The 17,730-nt window shown below is 49.4% G+C and overlaps 1 protein-coding gene across 1 annotated transcript in view; it reads left to right on the top strand.

Moving 5' to 3' along the window:
• RHPN2 (rhophilin Rho GTPase binding protein 2) overlaps window positions 1-17,730 on the top strand; it is a 57,578-nt gene that overhangs the window by 29,727 nt on the left and 10,121 nt on the right. Inside the window, exons 5-11 of the mRNA XM_026484289.4 lie at window positions 8,246-8,323; window positions 8,627-8,751; window positions 10,377-10,543; window positions 13,351-13,538; window positions 13,936-14,092; window positions 15,633-15,752; window positions 17,320-17,514. Of these exons, the coding sequence (XP_026340074.2) occupies window positions 8,246-8,323; window positions 8,627-8,751; window positions 10,377-10,543; window positions 13,351-13,538; window positions 13,936-14,092; window positions 15,633-15,752; window positions 17,320-17,514 (1,030 nt within the window). The remainder of the gene's footprint in view (window positions 1-8,245; window positions 8,324-8,626; window positions 8,752-10,376; window positions 10,544-13,350; window positions 13,539-13,935; window positions 14,093-15,632; window positions 15,753-17,319; window positions 17,515-17,730) is intronic.

Genomic DNA, 17,730 nt, shown 5'->3' with positions numbered 1-17,730 from the left:
AGGACCCAGATTCTACCATGAACATTTTGCTAGGGTTACTTAATCAGATTTATCCATCTGTGCATGCCTGTATCAATATACCAATCCATCCTGTTTTTTAACGTATTTCACAGTAAATCACACATGTTTGGTTCACTATCTTTAAATACTTGAATAGCTGGAATTTATGGGGTTTTTTGTCCTCCACGAATTCCTGGGGATCCAGCCTCCTTCTCCCTCTCTTTCTTCTGTCCTCCTCCTCTCCCTTCTTTTTCTGATTTTTTTCTCTCCTTTTAAAAAAATTACAGCTTTTTTTTTTAAGATTTTATTTATTTGAGAGAGAAGAGAGAGAGCATGAGTGAGAGCATGAGCGGCGGGGAGGGGAGAATCAGAGGAAGAGGGAGAAGCAGACTCTCCACTGAGTGGGGAGCCCATCCCATGCAGGTCTTGATCCTAGGACCCTGGGATCATGACCTGGGCCAAAGGCAGATGTTTAACTGACTGAGCCATCCAGGTGCCCCAAAATAACAGCTTAAAAAAAAAAAAGAGTATCTGGCCTCCCCTTCACTGTGGGGGTCCCTGGTAAGCAGCTGCTACCTGTAGGCCACCTGTGCCTGTCACCGTGCTGGATGCTGGTGACGTCATGGTTACATTCTAGGCCTGTGGTTCAATGGGGGATTCGGGGGGGAAGTGGAATAGGTGCTTTGGTGCAGGACCCCAGAGAGGCCTCACCCCCGTCCAGGGCCAGGACAGGCCTCCCTGTGCCCGGGATGGCCTCCCCTTCGTCCTCTTCCCAGCCGCGTCATTCTGAGTTTTAATGAATCCCCTCCAGGGTCCATTCAGGAGGAGAAAGGGGACGTGGGGTGGGAGGTAGTGCCTGCCTCTGAGCCCTCCAGCACAGGCGCGGTGGACGGCAGTGAACCCCAGTGTCATGAAAAATGCTTCCAAGTATTACGTTTCTTTTCACAGTAATCCTGTTAGTTGACTCATCTTGGACTACTTTTAGTTTAGAAAAGAAAAAAAATGATATGCATGTTGGGCACTGTAAAATGTGTCCTTTTAAAAGCAGTCGGTTGGTGCTTTGAAAGCTGCTGCACTTGACCCCCATTCTGGAGCACAGGCCGCCAGTCTGTTGACAGAGGCTCTTTCACTCGGGGCCTTTTTGACTGCTGCCTTGTTTACATCTAGGTCCCGGTCCCTGTCAATTTGGGGTTTATTTTGGAGTTTGAGAAGGGACGCTGGTAGTCTCACAGGACTCGGGATCCCACGAGATTTGATTTCTCTGGGTAGAAAACAACCCAGGAGCTGCAGCTTTGTGCCAACTATTTCCAGGCTGCCTGAATTTACAGACGTCTCTGAGACTTGCCACATGTCTGTGAGACTCAAGACAATCCTTGCGTCTTTGGAAATGTCTTTAGGTGCTTTTGTAGAGTGGTTTCTTTTTTTCTTTCTTTTCTTTTCTTTTTTTTTTTTTTTAAGATTTTATTTATCTATTTGACAGAGAGAGACAGCGAGAGAGGGAACACAGGCAAGGCGAGTGGGAGAGGGAGAAGCAGGCTTCCTGCCAAGCAAGGAGCCCGACGCAGGGCTCGATCCCAGGACCCTGGGATCATGATCTGAGCCAAAGGCAGATGCTTAATGGCTGAGCCAACCAGGAGCCCCTCTTTCTTTTTTTTTTTAAGATTTTATTTATTTATTTGTGAGAGAGAGCGCGCACAAGCAGGGGGAGCAGCAGGCGAAGAGAGAAGCAGGCTCCCTGCTGAGTAGGGAGCCGGATGCGGAACTTGATCCCAGGACCCTGGGATCATAACTTGAGCTGAAGGCAGATGCTGAGTCGACTGAGCCTCCCAGGTGTCCCTGTAGAGTGGTTTCTTTCGATTCTGTTTCCTGCTTGGAGCCAGGCTGCAGGAGTGCAGGCGTGTTAGAGGGAGACTTGGAGCAGCTTGGAGATTTCACGGGCATCTGTAAGATCTAAACGTGTCACGTGCTGGGTTCCACATTAAACTCAGCGGAGAAAAGAAATCACATGTTGCGGGCACGGCTAAGTGCTCTTCAGCCGAGGCTTCCAACCATGTCATTTTAGCCTAAAAGGGACTCTTGAGATGTCAGTCAGACGAAAATGAGAACCTCTGGGGACGTTCTGTTTTCTCCTTCCCACGTGTGTGCTGCAGAGTCCTGGGCAGGTGTAGTCCGGCCGGCTTCGTGAGGCCTGTCTTGCGCCTCCGTGTGCGTCCCTGTGACACTTCATGGTCAGGAAAGCTTCACGCTGTGATTTGGTTCTATTTTTAAATAAATGGGCTTTCAAATGACCTCATTAAAAGGCATCGCCATGGGGCGCCTGGGTGGCTCAGTCAGTTAAGCGTCTGCCTTGGGCTCAGGTCATGATCTCAGGGTCCTGGGATGGAGCCTCACTTTGTGCTCCCTGCTCAGTGGGGAGTCTGCTTCTCCCTCCTCCCCTCCCCCGTTGTTTCGCACTCTCTCTCTCAAATCTTTTCAAAAAAGGCACCATCAAAATAAATTCCCTTTCCAGAGAATTCAAGGTGGTTGGGTGGTTTTTTTTTCCTTTTGAATACAGCTTTATTTATTTGTTTGTTTTGATTAAGAACAGGATTGCAAAACATTCAGAAAAATACCAAGACGTGGAAAGATCCCTCCCCGCCCCGTCCCTGCTGAGCTCGGTAACCTGCTCAGCACTTAATCTTTGGACACTGGGGCTCTTCCTCTAATCAGGGGCCTGACTCATGAGGGTGTGTGACTCATCCCCTCCCCTCTCTTAGGGCTCCCCGTGGTGCCTGCTCGTGGTAGATGCTGAACAGGGTGGCTGTTAATCTCGTTCCTTTGGCAGCTTCCAAATGCTTTCTGCTGTCTGCAACCCACCGCTGAGCGTCTGCACACTTTTCCCAGTGTCCTCTTTGGATAAATGGCTAGATACGGATTTGGTAGGTGGAAGATACGCCTGACCTACTTACCCACCAGAAGGGGTCCCGCCTTCATTCCTGCCTGCTGTGTGCGACCGCTTATCTTCCTGCCCCTTACGTTACGCTGGCTTTCGTTCACCATTTGGACTTTTTTATGATATCGTTTTGATTTTTGTGAAATCAGGCAAAATAGTGTCTTACAGTTTGCATTTCTCTGATCAGTACTACAGTTGGATACACTCTTGTGTATGTTTCTTTGGCCTTTACTGCTTCTGCCTGATTTCATAATGACTGTTTCTGCCCTTCCTCTGCTTTTCCACAGTTTTGCTCTTAATTTCTTACAAGAGTTCTTTTACATATGAAGGATATTAACCCTTGGTTATAATATTGCAAATTATTACTCTCAGTACGTTCGCTTCTTAATTTACCTTTTGTTATACAAGCAATAACAGGTTTAAAAAGTATAATATATATGTTTTTGCCACTGAGATTTTATGTTGTCGAATTTGCTAGTCCCTCCCTTTACAGTTCTGCCTCGATGATATGTTCAGAAAGGCACCCTCCGCACCAAGATGGCATAAATATTTAGCTATTGTTTCTCCCAGTTGTCTTGTTTCAGGTGTTTTTGCATCAAATCTTTCATCTATCTGGCATTAGTTTGGGGGGGTAAAAGATGAGGTGTAGGGCTATAACTTTTTATTTTCACCAAATGGGTAGCCAGTGTCCCCTGAGCGCTATGTAAAGAAGCCATCTGTGGTGCTGGATGGTGTCCATTTCCCTCTGTGAGCACCGCCCCCCTCCCCCCATCTGCCTTCCTCTGTCCTGCTCTGTGCCAAGGAGGCCGCAACAGGCTGGAGGGACTAGGAGGACAGCGAGGTTCGGGTATTTATTCTCCAGGTTGCCCAGCTGGCTTCCTTTTGCGTTGCTGGAGGGAAAGTCCTGGTGGCTTTGGGTGCCTACCTCAGGTAGCCATCTCTCCGGGTTTTCAAAGCTCCTTCTCCTTCTTGACCCTTTGGCTCTGGGATTCTAACGGCCCCGGAGGTTCTGCACCGTCCCTGCGGTTTCCCTTAACCCTGCCCGCACCACTCTGTTAGCCCTTTCCTTGAATTCACAGCGGGCACGCCGTCTGTGGGTGCCACCTTCTTCGTGTCCGAACCTGCTGGGTGCTCCAGCCTTTCCCACTTCCGTGGAATGCTGGCTTTTGTTATACACCTGATTCTCGAGTCTACTTCCGTCTGTTTCTGACCCATGCCTGGTTTCATTGTCTATCCATTGCTCACTGTTTAATCCCTCTGTGTTTTAATAGCAATTAGAGCAAGCCTCCTTTATGACCATGCTTTTCCAAATGTTCTTGGCTTTTCTCCCACGTTTTTACTTCCATATTTTGTCAAGTTTCCCCAAAACAGTACTTTTGGGTTTTGATTGACATTTCATTAGATTCATCCCTCATGTAGGACAAAATTGTATCTTTACAATATTGCACATTTTCATCTGTGAACATAATATTTCTGATTGTTGATATGTCAACAAACAGCAGGTTTTATGTGGGGCAGGGACCATGTCTGTCTTATTAAGAAAAATGATTTAATGCTCCCCATTTGTAACACATGGGTGGATCTGGAGAATATACTGCTAAGTGAAAGAAGTCAATCAGAGAAACACAAATACCACACGATTTCACTCATATGTGGAATTTAAGAAACAAAACAAGCGAAAAAAGAAAAAAGAGACACACGAAAAACCAGACTCTTTACAGAGAACTGCTGGTTCCCAGAGGGGAGGTGGGGGGGGGGGGAATGGGTGAAACAGGTGAAGGGGATTAAAAGCGCACTTCTCTTGATGAGCTCTGAGTCATGAGCTGTTGAATCGCTATATTGTACACCTGAAACTAATATAACACTGTATGCTGACTATACTGGAAATTTTAAAAAATGCCTTAATGAGTACATGAAAGAATAAAATAACTTAGTCTTTCAGTAAAGCTTAATACTTAACTGCTTAGTGAATTCAGTTAATTTTTTCCCTGGGACTAATTATACTTTTGTTGAGATGGTGCAGTTGGGAAGTTATTGTTTCCCTGTTACATTTTTCTAACTGGTTAGGGCTTATATAAGAAGGAAAGACTATTAATTTATATCTTTAACTTTGTGGCCATTTCACTGAATACCTATTCTTTTAGTGGCTTTTCAGTTGACACTCTAGGTTTTGTAAACGTGCCATTAGTTTGCAAAAAAATTAAATTATTTTGTTTCTTCCTTTCTAGTATTTGTTTTAATTTGTTGGCTAGAGAACTTCAGAATTATGTCATAAGATAGAATTATGTTATGTAATCCTTGTCTTATCCCTGATGTTTACAGTGGGTTTCAGCTAGGTATTTTTTATCCTACTATTTGGTAGGATAACATATTTAATATTAAACATATTTATGTTTAATCTAGCCTAGGAATGCATTTAGAATTTACCACAGTTCTCTTTGACTTTTATGGGGTTAACATAATTTTTTTTTTAAACTTACTTTAAGTGTAATTTGTCTCCTAATTTTAAGAAAAATTTTGCCAGAACAACATGCTGTCCTGAAAAGGATGTAGTTTCTCTCATCCCTGAGCATCTCCTGAGTGGTGACCCCTCACCCTGCTTTCAGGGATGTCATCAGAGAAGCCTCAGATGATCTTTGTCCTCCAGATTATTTTCACCATTATTAACACACGAATAACATAATTATAGTGGAAGATCATTTCAAATTTTACAAATGGTCATTGTGTTAGTAGAGGAGCTGATTCCAAACATCAGCACTTTAAGTCAAGTTGTGAAGAAAATCTGTGACATCAGGAGACCTGGGTGGCTCAGCTGGTTAAGCATCTGCCTTCGATTCAGGTCATAATCCCAGGGTCCTGGGATCAAGTCCTGCATTAGGCTCCTTGCTCAGCAGGGAGCCTGCTTCTCCCTCTGCCTCTCCCCTGCTTGTGCTCTCTCTCTCTCTGACAAATAAGTAAATAAAATCTTAAAAAAAAAAATTTGTGACATCATAAAATGAAAGGAAAAATTGGGTAAAAATGATGAAATTGAAAAACAGAAGGAGCCTCTATATATCCTTGGACACAGCAAGACATCTCAAACTTTATGCTGAGGAGTTAATCAAAGGTGTGCATGAGGATGACTGTCGTGGTATTATCTTTAATCCCAGAAATGTACAAGTAACTTAAAGAGGTTAAGAATATCATGATACATATTGGCTAGCACATAGTAGGTGCTCATTTTATTTGTTTAGTAAATGACTTGTAAGCTCATTACACTGGAGGTTTGCATAATCATTGAAAGTCATGTAATAGAGGGGCGGCTGGGTGGCTCAGTTGATACAGCGTTGACTCTTGATTTCAGTTCAGGTGATGGGATCGAGCCCCATGTCGGGCTCTGCACTCAGCAGGGGTCTGCTGGAGATTCTCTCCCTCTCCCTCTGCACCTTTCTCTCCCTGCGTGTTCACGGTCTTTCTCTCTCTTTCTCTAAAATAAATCTTTAAAACAATTTTTTTAAAGTCATGTTATATTTTGTGGCATATGAAAATGTTTGATACGTTGCCAGTACAAAAAGAATAGCAGAGCAATGTGCATATTCATTCAACAGAACCCCATTTTTATAAGTCGAGGGTGTGTGAGCGTGCGTGTGTGGGTATGCACTGAACAGACAAAAAGTAGGAGGGGCTTTAGTGTAGAAAGTGTGTCATGAGGGGCGCCTGGGTGGCTCAGTTGGTTAAGCGGCTGCCTTTGGCTCAGGTCATGATCCCAGAGTCCTGGGATCGAGCCCCGCATCGGGCTCCCTGCTGGGCGGGAAGCCTGCTTCTCCCTCTCACATTCGCCCTCCTTCTGTTCTCTCTCTTGCTGTCTCTCTCCTTCAAATAAATAAATAAAATCTTTGAAAAAAAAAAAAAGAAAGTGTGTAGTGAGAATCTGCTCACAGACACCTGAGCAAACATAGATGAACATGTCTTTCCTCCACTTTCCGGTAGCCAGGGAGAGCCAACACTTAGGGCAGATGGTATACAAGAAGCCACTCTCGATGCCCATTATACTATATTTTTTGTTTTTTCCCCATCATACTTGCCATTTTACAATGTATGATGTAATTTGCGTATTTATTTGTTTTTTAGATTTTATTTATTTGAGAGAGACAGAGAGCACGAGCTGGAGGGTGGGGGGCAGAGGGAGAAGGAGAATCCTCCCTGAGCAGGGATCCTGATGCAGGACATGATCCCAAGACCCTGTGATCATGAACTGAGCTGAAGGCAGACCTTTAACCGACTGAGCCACCCAGGCACCCCTAATTTACCTATTTGTTGTGCCTGTCACTTACTGTCTGTGCCCCCTTGTGAGAATAGAGGCCGCATGGGGAAGTCTTTAGGCTGTACGAACAGTGCCCGGACACAGCAGGTGCACATCCGTGTGTGCCGTATGACCGAATGAACTCACAGAGTGGTCATCAAACGCTGGACTGGGGACCTGGTTAGGGGTCTCATTCCGGTGCTTCATTTGTGGAAATGCCCAAAGCTGCTCTCACAAAGGTTCACATCGCAGGCCCTGAGGGTAGTAGCCTCATAACAGCCCCTAGGCATGAGTTTCCTTTGCCAGGAAGGCCCTGTGCCCAGGTACTGAAGGCAGCCCACAGACAGGATGAACATCGGAGCCCCCGAGTGTCTGGGATGTGTGCCAGAATTGTTCAATGTATTGTCACTTACACAGTCACTTGAGTGTGACGCAAAGACATTGTATTTTTTTCATTCTTTTTAAGTAGGCTCCGTGCCCAACTTGGGGCTTGAACTCATGACCCCGAGATCAAGCGTCATGTGCTCTACCAACTGAGCCACCCAGGTGCCCCCACAAACATGTCTTAAAATAAATAAGAACTTCAGGGGCGCCTGGGTAGCGCAGTCGTTGAGCGTCTGCCTTCGGCTCAGGGCGTGATCCCGGCGTTCCGGGATCGAGTCCCACATCGGGCTCCTCCGCTGGGAGCCTGCTTCTTCCTCTCCCACTCCCCTGCTGTGTTCCCTCTCTCACTGGCTGTCTCTCTGTCACATAAATAAATAAAATCTTTAAAAAATAAATAAATAAGTAAAATAAAAAAGAACTTCAACTTTCCTTTTTACTGAAGCCACAAAGGAACCTTTTTAAATATACATGCAGTTCAGAAAATAAATCCCACCATCCAGAAAATCACTGTAGCGTATTATCTCGTGGTTTCACGGATTCTACATGTATTTTTAAACCAGGGGAGGGGGGCACATTAGACATTCCTGTTTTACCTGCTTATGGTTTGGAATGACGCCTTACAGGATCTCATCTCCTTTTTCTTACAGGACTTTATCCTGGAACATTACAGTGAGGACAGCTCCCTGTATGAAGACGAAATAGCGGACTTGATGGATCTGAGACAGGTGCGGCGTTGCGTGCAGCGGGGAGGGGGGCCGCCAGAGTCTGCTGTGTCTTCAGGGTGGCTGGAGGTGATAGGGAGGCGCTTTCAGAACCCTCTGTGCACCCTGGCACATCTGGGGCAGGATTCCGGGACTCCTGAGCCCACCCCAGCCCCTTCCACCCCTCCCAGTGCTCAGGGTAGCAGCAGCGGGGGGGGGGGGGGGGCAGGCCCTGCAGACACAGCGTGTGCAACATCTGGGGTGGCCGTGTGCTGCGTCCTCACCTGCTACCCCCCCACCCCCCCGCGGTGGTTCCTCTCCCTCCAGGCTTGCCGGACGCCCAGCCGGGATGAGGCCGGGGTTGAACTGCTCACGACCTACTTCAATCAGCTGGGATTTGTGGAGAGCCGGTTCTTCCCGCCCACCCGACAGATGGGGATCTTGTTTACATGGTAGGTGCTCGAGGCCTCCGCTGCTGCCTTCCCCTTCAGCACCCCCCTCTTTCAAGCGGTCCCATTGCTACAGGAGAGCCTGGGGACACATCGATAAGCGGGTGTTTATGTGTGAAGGGGATCCAAGGGGAGAAGGCTCCAACAGACCGTGGCTTCTCGAAGCAAGTGAGCCGAGGAGAAGAGGCCTTTTTTGTGTGTGCTCATTTTATTGCTGGGGAAACACGGGGGCTCTGGGGTGGAACTAACAAGAAGCAAGGTTCTTGTTCCAGATGGGACGGGGGATGGGAGTCGGGTTTTGTCCCAACGACAAAGGCAGCGAAAAAATAGATCAGCTCTTAAAAACCTAAGCAGAGCAGTTGATTCTTCTCCAGAGTTGGTGTTTCTGAAGGTTAGTGCTGTTTAAATACGTCAGCGATGCGGTGCCTCTTCCCTGAGGGTACTTAGCCTAGGAGAAAGGAGAGTAAATCCCAGGAGCCGCAGGGCATGGTCGGAGCCACATTGAGCACGGCTGGGCTACGGATGCCGGATGCCGTCCTTTTGAAAGGTCAGGCACAGGACTTCTGCTAAAGATCCTTAGCTCCCTACTCAGAGCGCAAGGGTAAAGGTGATTTCTCCTTAGTGTTGAATGAGGAGGGAGCTCCACGTCTACCTGCTGGTTGATGGGTGAACTTTAAAACAGATCCTGAGTCTTTTAGACTCGAGGAAGAATTATGAGGGGTTCATAATTGCTATGTTTCACTTAGGACACACACACATGTATGTATTTTTGGAGTGGGAGAGCGGGGTGGGGGGCAGAGGGAGAAGGAGAGAGAGAATCTTAAGCTCCGCGCCCAGCATGGAGCCTGACACGGAACTCGATCTCACAACCCCAAGATCATGACCTGAGCTGAAATCAAGAGTCATACGGTTAACTGACTGAGCCACCCAGGTGCCCCAAGAGAAGACATATATTTTTAATACGTCATATTTTTTTAGAACAGTTTTAGGTTCACAGCAAAATTGAGAGATTTCCCATATATCCCTACCCCCCCACATTATCACCCAAAGTCCATAGCTTGCATCGGTGGCATTTCGTGGGTCTTGACCATGTATAGGGATGCATTTCCACGTTACAGGATCACGCAGAGTAGTTTCACTGCCCTGCAACCCTCTACTCCACCTCTTCATCCCTCCCCCCGCCCCTCAACCCTGGCATCTACTGACTCTTTTTGTCTCCATTGTTTTGCCTTTTCCAGAATGCCAGATAGTTGGAATCATAAAGTATGTAGCCTTTTTTTGGATTGGCTTCTTTCACTGAGAAATATGCATTTAAGTTTCCTGCATGTCTGCTCACGGCTCAGTAACCCATTTCCTTTTATTGCTGAACGATACTGCACCGTATGGTTGTGCCACATTTATCCGTTCACCTTTGGAAGGACATGTTTGTTGAGAAGCCTTACTTTTGCGTGAGACTGTGGGTGTCTTTATTTAGCGTGATCAGCCCGTTGGCTTGCTTGGAAATGAAAGCTTCATTGCATGTGTATCTTTGAATTTAATTCAGGAAATAAATTTTGTCTGCTTTCACCCCAAAGTGGCCTTAACCAGCCAAGTAACTCATATTCTCAAAACCGATTTCTTTTGAATAGGTACGACTCGCTCACCGGAGTTCCGGTGAGCCAGCAGAACTTGCTCCTGGAGAAGGCCAGCATTCTGTTTAACATCGGCGCTCTCTACACACAGATTGGGACCCGGTGCAATCGGCGGACCCAGGCTGGGCTGGAGGGTGCGGTGGACGCCTTTCAGAGAGCCGCAGGTGCGTCTCCAGGAAGGCCGTAGGGATAGCGTCCTCGTCCCACTGGGGCACTGGGTCCTGTGGCGGAAGAGCGTCTGTGGGCCTTCTCCAGGCCCATGCTTGGGCTCACGGGCCTGTAAGGGCCAGGCGGGTTTCTAGGGCTGGTGTGATCTTCCCACCGAGGGAATTGCTTAACGGCTCAAGCCCTGACGCCTCGGTCTGGGTATGGCTCACGGACACAGCGAACCCTGTGGTTAACAATTAATCTTTTCCGAATGAGTGGCCCCAGGGATGGCAGTGAATAAACTGTTCCTTTGAACACTATGTTGGAGAAGGGGAATACGTTTTTCTCAAAGAGTGCGAATGAGAGCTCTTTTTTCTTTGATCAGGCGTGGTTCGTTCCTGCGGGTTACTATCCACATGCATTCATATTGTGCTCGTCATGCAAAGCTTGCCTGCCTGAGGCTGTCCTCCCAGGCTTCTGTCCTCCCAGCCTTAGCATCAACCTGTAGAGGACTGGAGGTCCCCGGGCTGAGTGCAGTGGGTGGGTCTGGCTCGGCGGTGTCTGAGGGTCCTGCATTATTCTCCTGCAGCGGGGCCCATGGCTGGCCGACTGGCCATGAGGAATGGTGGGGAAAAGCAGCCACGCAGCACAGACCACAGCACAAGCCCCCGAGCAGGCTCCACACCAAGTTCCCTTCTGTGCTGGTCCTCATCACTCTGCTTTGGGGAGTTACTCCCACTAGGGGACTTTTGGGGTGTCTCACTTTGCTCTGCAAGGCTGTGAAGAGCCATAGCTTTGTCATTTTGGGTGATCGTGAAATTGCTTGTGTTAAAATGACTGATCCCTTGGGGGACGCCTGGGTGGCTCAGTCAGTTAAGCTGACTGAGTTAAGTCTGCCTTCGGCTCAGGTCATGATCCCAGGGTCGGGATCGGGTCCTGCATCGGGCTCCTTGCTCAGCAGGGAGCCTGCTTCTCCCTTTGCCTGCTGCTCCCCCTGCTTGTGCTCTGTCTCTCTCTCTGACAAATAAATAAAATCTTAAAAAAAAAAAAAAATCCCTTGAGATGAAACAACATGCTAAGTAAGATCCCACGTGGGAGTGGATTTCTTTCACTGTAAGTCTTTCCCGGGCTCATTTTCTGTCTGAGGAACCCAAAGCAGGTGTGCTGGTGACCCATCTCTAAGACAACAGCAATATAGACAACATGAAGCTTAAGAACAGAGTGGGAGCAGGGGCGCCTGGGTGGCACAGCGGTTGAGCGTCTGCCTTCGGCTCAGGGCATGATCCCGGCGTTATGGGATCGAGCCCCACATCAGGCTCCTCCACTATGAGCCTGCTTCTTCCTCTCCCACTCCCCCTGCTTGTGTTCTCTCTCTCGCTGGCTGTCTCTGTCAAATAAATAAATAAAATCTTAAAAAAAAAAAAAAAAAGAACAGAGTGGGAGCAAACCCCAGAAGGGAGCAAATAGCCCGCAGCCACTGCCATCTATCCGCGGAGCAGTTCCGCTGTGCAACAAAACCAGAGGAACCAGTCAGATGGGATTCATGTCAGATTTTATTTCAGCCTCCGGTTGATTGTCAGTCAGTGCTGTGACAGTCAATTTCCTACCATATAAAAAAGTCAGCTAAGGGCTACAGCAGGAAAATTTCCATTGGAGTGGCTGGGTTGGTCTTCCCTGAGGTCCTGGGGAAAAGCCCTGAATGTCATCACCACCCAGGTGTTACGTGTGAGCGTGTCCCGCGGAGAGCCCTTCTGTCATCCTGCCTGCTTTCTGCTTTCACCTCCATTAGATGCCTGGTCATGTATGGCATGTCTCACAATTGGCCCGGGTGGGACGGGAGTAAACAGGGAACAGGCCGGTTTCCTTGCTTGATACAGATGTAAATGTTTTAGAAAAGAATCTGATTTTCTTTTTAAATTTTGTTAAGACGTACCAAAGAAAATGACCATTTGTAACCAATTTCAAGCGTTCAGTTCATTGGCACTAAGCACATTCACGTTGTTGGGCAGCTTTCTATCGCCAGAACTTTTGTCATCTGCCCAGGCTGAAGCTCTGGGGGCGCCTGGGTGGCGTAGTGGGTTGAGCATCCGACTCTTGGTTTCAGGTCAGGTCATGATCTTAAGGGTCGTGGGATCGAGCCCCGTGTCGGGCTCCATGCTCAGTGTGGAGTCTGCTTGAGATTGTCTCTCTCCCCCTGCCCGTCCCCCTGCCTGTGCACACACGCGCGCTCGCTCACTGTCTCTCTCCCTCTCTCAAATAAATAAACATAATCTTCAAACTGAAACTCTGTACCTATTAAACACTAACTCTCTATTCCTTCCTGCCCCCTGCCTGTGGCAACCAGCGTGTTGCTTTTGGGTCGCCCTGAATTTGATTCTTCCAGATACCTCGTGTCACAGAACCATAGAATATTTGCCCACGTGACTGGTTTATTTCACTTAGCGTAACGTCTGCATCCATGTTGTAGCATGTGTCAGAATCGCCTTCCTTTTTAAGGCTGGAGACATATTCTGTTGTATGTGTACATCACATTCTGTTTAACTGTATGTGGATGGACATTTGGGTTGGTTTCTACCTTTTGGCTGTTATGACTAATGCTGTCGTGAATGTGGGTGTACAAGTATCGATTTCCACCGGTTTCCATCTGCTTTCAATTCTTTAGGGTGTATACCTAGGAAGGGAATTGCTGGGTCTTACGGTAATTGAGAATCAGATCTTTCACAACATTCCAGAACACGTTTATTTTTGCGACTCTCCTTCTCTGTGCTTTTGAACAGCGTGGTGTCGACCCCTGACTAATGTGCAAAAAAAATTCCATTTGTAGGGGTTTTAAATCACCTGAAAGAGACGTTCACTCATACTCCGAGTTATGACATGAGTCCTGCCATGCTCAGCGTGCTGGTCAAAATGATGCTTGCACAAGCCCAAGAAAACGTGTTTGAGAAAATCTGCCTTCCTGGGATCCAGAATGAGTTCTTCACGCTGGTGAAGGTGGCTCAGGAGGCTGCCAAGGTGAGCCCTCCTGGTTCCTGTGACTTTCGGGGGGGGGTGGGCGGGATGTGTCGACGTGGGCCCACTGGAAGCAGCGGGGGCTTCCCACAGCTTGCCCGTGACCTGGGCACCATGCCTGCCCTGGACCGGGTGCGAGCTTACATTTTCTTGGCAAGCTGTGGCGTTTCCAATACGGATCACTGATTCCATCTGTAGCTTAGCCAAAAGCCCCGCATCATGACAGTTGCCTGATCTCCCTGTGAACTCTGACGCTGAAAGAGCTAGGAACTCTTGGAGCCGCTCCCAGATTCTGGAGCAGCGGTCGGCAGGACCACTCCATAGAAGAAAGGGCTCTTTTTCTGCAGCCTGGGTGCATCCTGGGCCAGGCTCCCCCTTCCCAGCGTTCCTTCTATTGCAGGTGGGGGAGGTCTATCGGCAGCTGCACATGGCCATGAGCCAGGCACCTGTGAAGGAGAACATCCCCTACTCCTGGGCCAGCTTGGCCTGCGTGAAGGCCCACCACTACGGAGCCCTGGCCCACTACTTTGCGGCCACCCTTCTCATCGACCACCAGTGTAAGGCTTGGGGGCTTGGAAGGTCTGGGGCTTTGGTCAGGGTTGTGCTTCCAGAACATTCTGCAGTGGGTGAGCCCTGTCTGCCTGCCCTGCAGATGCTCACAGCCTGGGGGCCAGCGTGGGATTTAGGGGTTCTCCGTTCCTGCTGTGGAGGAAGAGGGGCAGTGTAATTCTGCCCAGGATGGAGCAGAAAGCTCCAAGGAGATGACTTCTTTCCTGGCGTTAAGACCAGGCGCTTGTGAGGCGCTGAATCTAAGGGGACCGAGTAGGCACCGAATCTAAGGGGACGCCCCCAAACTCAGTATTCAAGATAGCCTTTGGATGTGATATTTTAAATGAATCAAAACTAATGCAAAAAAAATCCATGGTGATCCAAATTTTAAATAAAGACTACAGATTAGTAACGGTGCTGTGCTGACCCACATTGGAGCCCAAAGCAGAGAGGACTTTTGATGTCTGCTCATCACGCTTTTTTTTGGCATACATTTTGGTATTCAGAAAATTGTATTAAACTCCCCTGTATCCTGACTGCTGAGTGTTTGGTGTCCTTTTAAATTTTCAGCCTGAGGTGAGTGTCTTGCTCTCCTCACCCTAGTCTTGGCTCTGATCTGAGGTCAGGTGGGACTCTTGTTGTCATGAGCTCTAATGAGGGTCACCCCACAGTAATGAAATGGGCAAGTTCTCAAGCCACTGCCCGGGTTCATATCACAGCTCTGCCATTTACTAGCTGTGTGATCTTGGGCAAGTTACTTACATTTTCTGGGCCTCAGTTTTCTCATCTATAAAATGAGGGCATGAAGAGAACCCATCTTATAGGGGCTGTTGTGAAAATTATGTGCCTGGATGCAAAGCTAAATAAATAGCGCCTTGTATCTAGTGGGTCCCGGAAAGTGGTAGCTGCTGCTGCTAGTAATACCAGATAGTCTGTTAGACGGGACAAGTCACGTAAACCCATCAACAATTGCATAGCAGCACACATGGGGCAGCAGTTGGACTCATTTGGCGTAGTCATGGAAGGCTTCTCAGAGGCGGTGACAGTTGAGTTGGACCTTGAAGTCCGAAGAGCACTTTTGCAGCTGAGCAAGGAGGAAAAGGACAGCCAGAGAAAGAACACTAGCCGAGCTCTGGAATGGAGGCCGGCATTGTTGAGGTGGCAGTGAGAGGTTTGGTGAGGCTAGAGAGGGGACGCATGCCAGGGAGGGTGAGTACAGGCATGGAGGCCACCAGAGGCTAGAAGAGGGGCTATGCTGGGAGGTTCTGTGAGGTGAATGAGTTGGAGGAGGTAGAGTGGGGGCTCAGAGCCAAACCACGAGCCCCTAGGATACGCCTGGCCCGAGTGCACAAAGACTTACGAGCTGGATGGCCGAGGGTGTGTCCAGGGGCTGCAAGGAGACCTATTATCCCAAGTGCCTAATAAAACCGGAGAAGGGAGGAAATGGGATGTGGTTGAAAGAGTCCTCCCTAAGGGGTCTGCGGCACCGTCTCCAGAGTCTGTGGTCGCGTCCACAAGAAGGGATTTATCTCATGGCTCTCATTGCAGTGAAGCCGGGAGCTGATGAGGACCATCAGGAGAAGTGCCTGTCCCAGCTTTACGACCACATGCCGGAGGGACTGACGCCCTTGGCCACGCTGAAGAACGGTCACCAACGCCGACAGCTGGGTACGTGTCAGCTGTCCTGTTCCCTCCCTCTGCAGGCCCCGTTCAGTGCCCAGCTGGTCCTGCTAACAGACAGCCTCAGACAGGTCCCCAGGGCAGGGCCCAGAGAGCAGGGCATCCTGGGTCATCGTGGCCACTCTGGATCAAAAACCATGAGGCGCAGTCTGCAGCCTCAGCAGCCTCCTGGGGCTGTGTTCTCACAGGTTCTCTGAGGGCCCGGGCCTCCCAAAGCCAAGCCAGAGCTTTCACAGTCGTCCCATGCCCTAGTGGTCCAGGGGATGGCCCTTGGTCATCTGAACGTGGAAGGGCACGTTTATTAATTTTCTTCTGTCACACCTAAGAACTGGTGACGGGTGGTCCTGGTTTGGTCTCTGTCAGGGAGAATATCTCTTCCCATGTGCGAGCCTGAATTCCTCTACTACCCAAACCTGCCCCCTCCCCCCTCGCGGGCTTCCCCATTTCACTGATGGCAGCTCCAGCCTAGAGGTGCACAGGCCAGGAACCCGAGACTCACCTCCCGCCTTCAGACTTCTTTCTCACCTCGCATGTGATTGGCAAATCCCATTGATTCTACCTGGACAATGCATCCCAGATCGAACCACTTCTCACCTACCACCCTGGTCCAAGCACACACATGCAGTGCTTATTTAACACACATTGACTTCCTCAATCTCACACAGCCCTGGGAGATAGGCATGATATGATCCCCGTTTCATAGTTAAAGAAACAGAGGCCCAGAGAGGTCATGCAGCTCATAACTGTTCCCCCTGCTTTCCTCTTTATTCCTTCATACTCAGTTCACATGGGTCACATCACACCAGTCCTCTGCTCACACCCTGATGGGCTCCTGTCTCACCCAGAGTAGGGGCAGAAGCCCTTACCCTGCACTTGTAAGCCTGGTGACATGTCTGTCCCCTGCTCCTCTCTGGCCTCATTCCCTGCCTTCCGTTCAGCCCTTACTCCCTCTGCCCACAGCCCCAAGCTCCTTGCAACCCTGGAACACACAGGCATACTCTGCCCCAGGGCCTTTGCACTTGCTGTTCCTTCTTTCAGGAGTGCCCTTCGATCAGATATCCTTGTGGCTGCTCCCTTGCCTCCTTCAGGGCTCTGCTCGAAAGTTACCTTCAGAAAGGCCTTCCCGGATCACCCATCCTAGAAGAGCAGCTTTCTGTGCCCAGTCTTCTTTTGCTAGATCTGCTGCCTGCCCTGCTTTATTTCTCTCCCTCATCTCATCACCCCATGATCCATTCCCCATTTCTTTGCTTGTTAATGAGCTGTCTTCAGCCACCAGCACATAAACTTCCGTGAGGACAGAGGCTAGTTTGTGTTCCGTTGCTTCACTTCTCGTGCCCTGAACACTTGGTAAATATTTGCCGAATGAATGTTTTATAGACCCGAGTGAGCGTACTGCACATGGGTTTAAGAGGGACTTCCGCTGTCCAGCCAGGTCCTTCAGAAAAGAGAAGGTCCACCCTTCCGGGCTAGGTCCTTGGGCGCTTGGGCTCTCCCCGAGATCCTCACACTGCCGCGGGGTGCACCGTGTCACGTGGGGTCGGCTCTCTCGGGGCAGGCAAGTCGCATGCGCGCAGAGCCGTGGCGCATCATGAAGAGTCGGTGAGGGAGGCCAGCCTGTGTAACAAGCTGCGCAACATCGAGGTGCTGCGGGAGGTGCTGTCCGTGGCGCACCAGCGGTCCCGGCTCAAGTACGCTCAGCACCAAGAGGACGACGACCTGCTGACCTTGATCGAAGCTCCCGACATTATCTGTGAGTGACCCGGGGGCCTCTGGCAGGTGCGGAGGGCGTGCCCGTGTCTCCGGGGGCGGAACCTTAATCCGCTCCTCCGGGAAGGCTGGGGCAGACACCGAGTTATCTGTCTGCTCACTCAGTGCAGGGGCTTCTTTATGGTCTTCGCCCCGGTGACCTCGTGGTAGCATGTGGACCCCCCCCCCTCCCGGTGTTGGGGTGCCCTGCTGCCTTGTG

The sequence above is a fragment of the Ursus arctos genome, unplaced genomic scaffold (genome assembly GCF_023065955.2).
Source record: "Ursus arctos isolate Adak ecotype North America unplaced genomic scaffold, UrsArc2.0 scaffold_19, whole genome shotgun sequence".
Classification (NCBI taxonomy): Eukaryota; Metazoa; Chordata; class Mammalia; order Carnivora; family Ursidae; genus Ursus; species Ursus arctos.
This window is presented reverse-complemented; position numbering and strand designations above follow the sequence as displayed.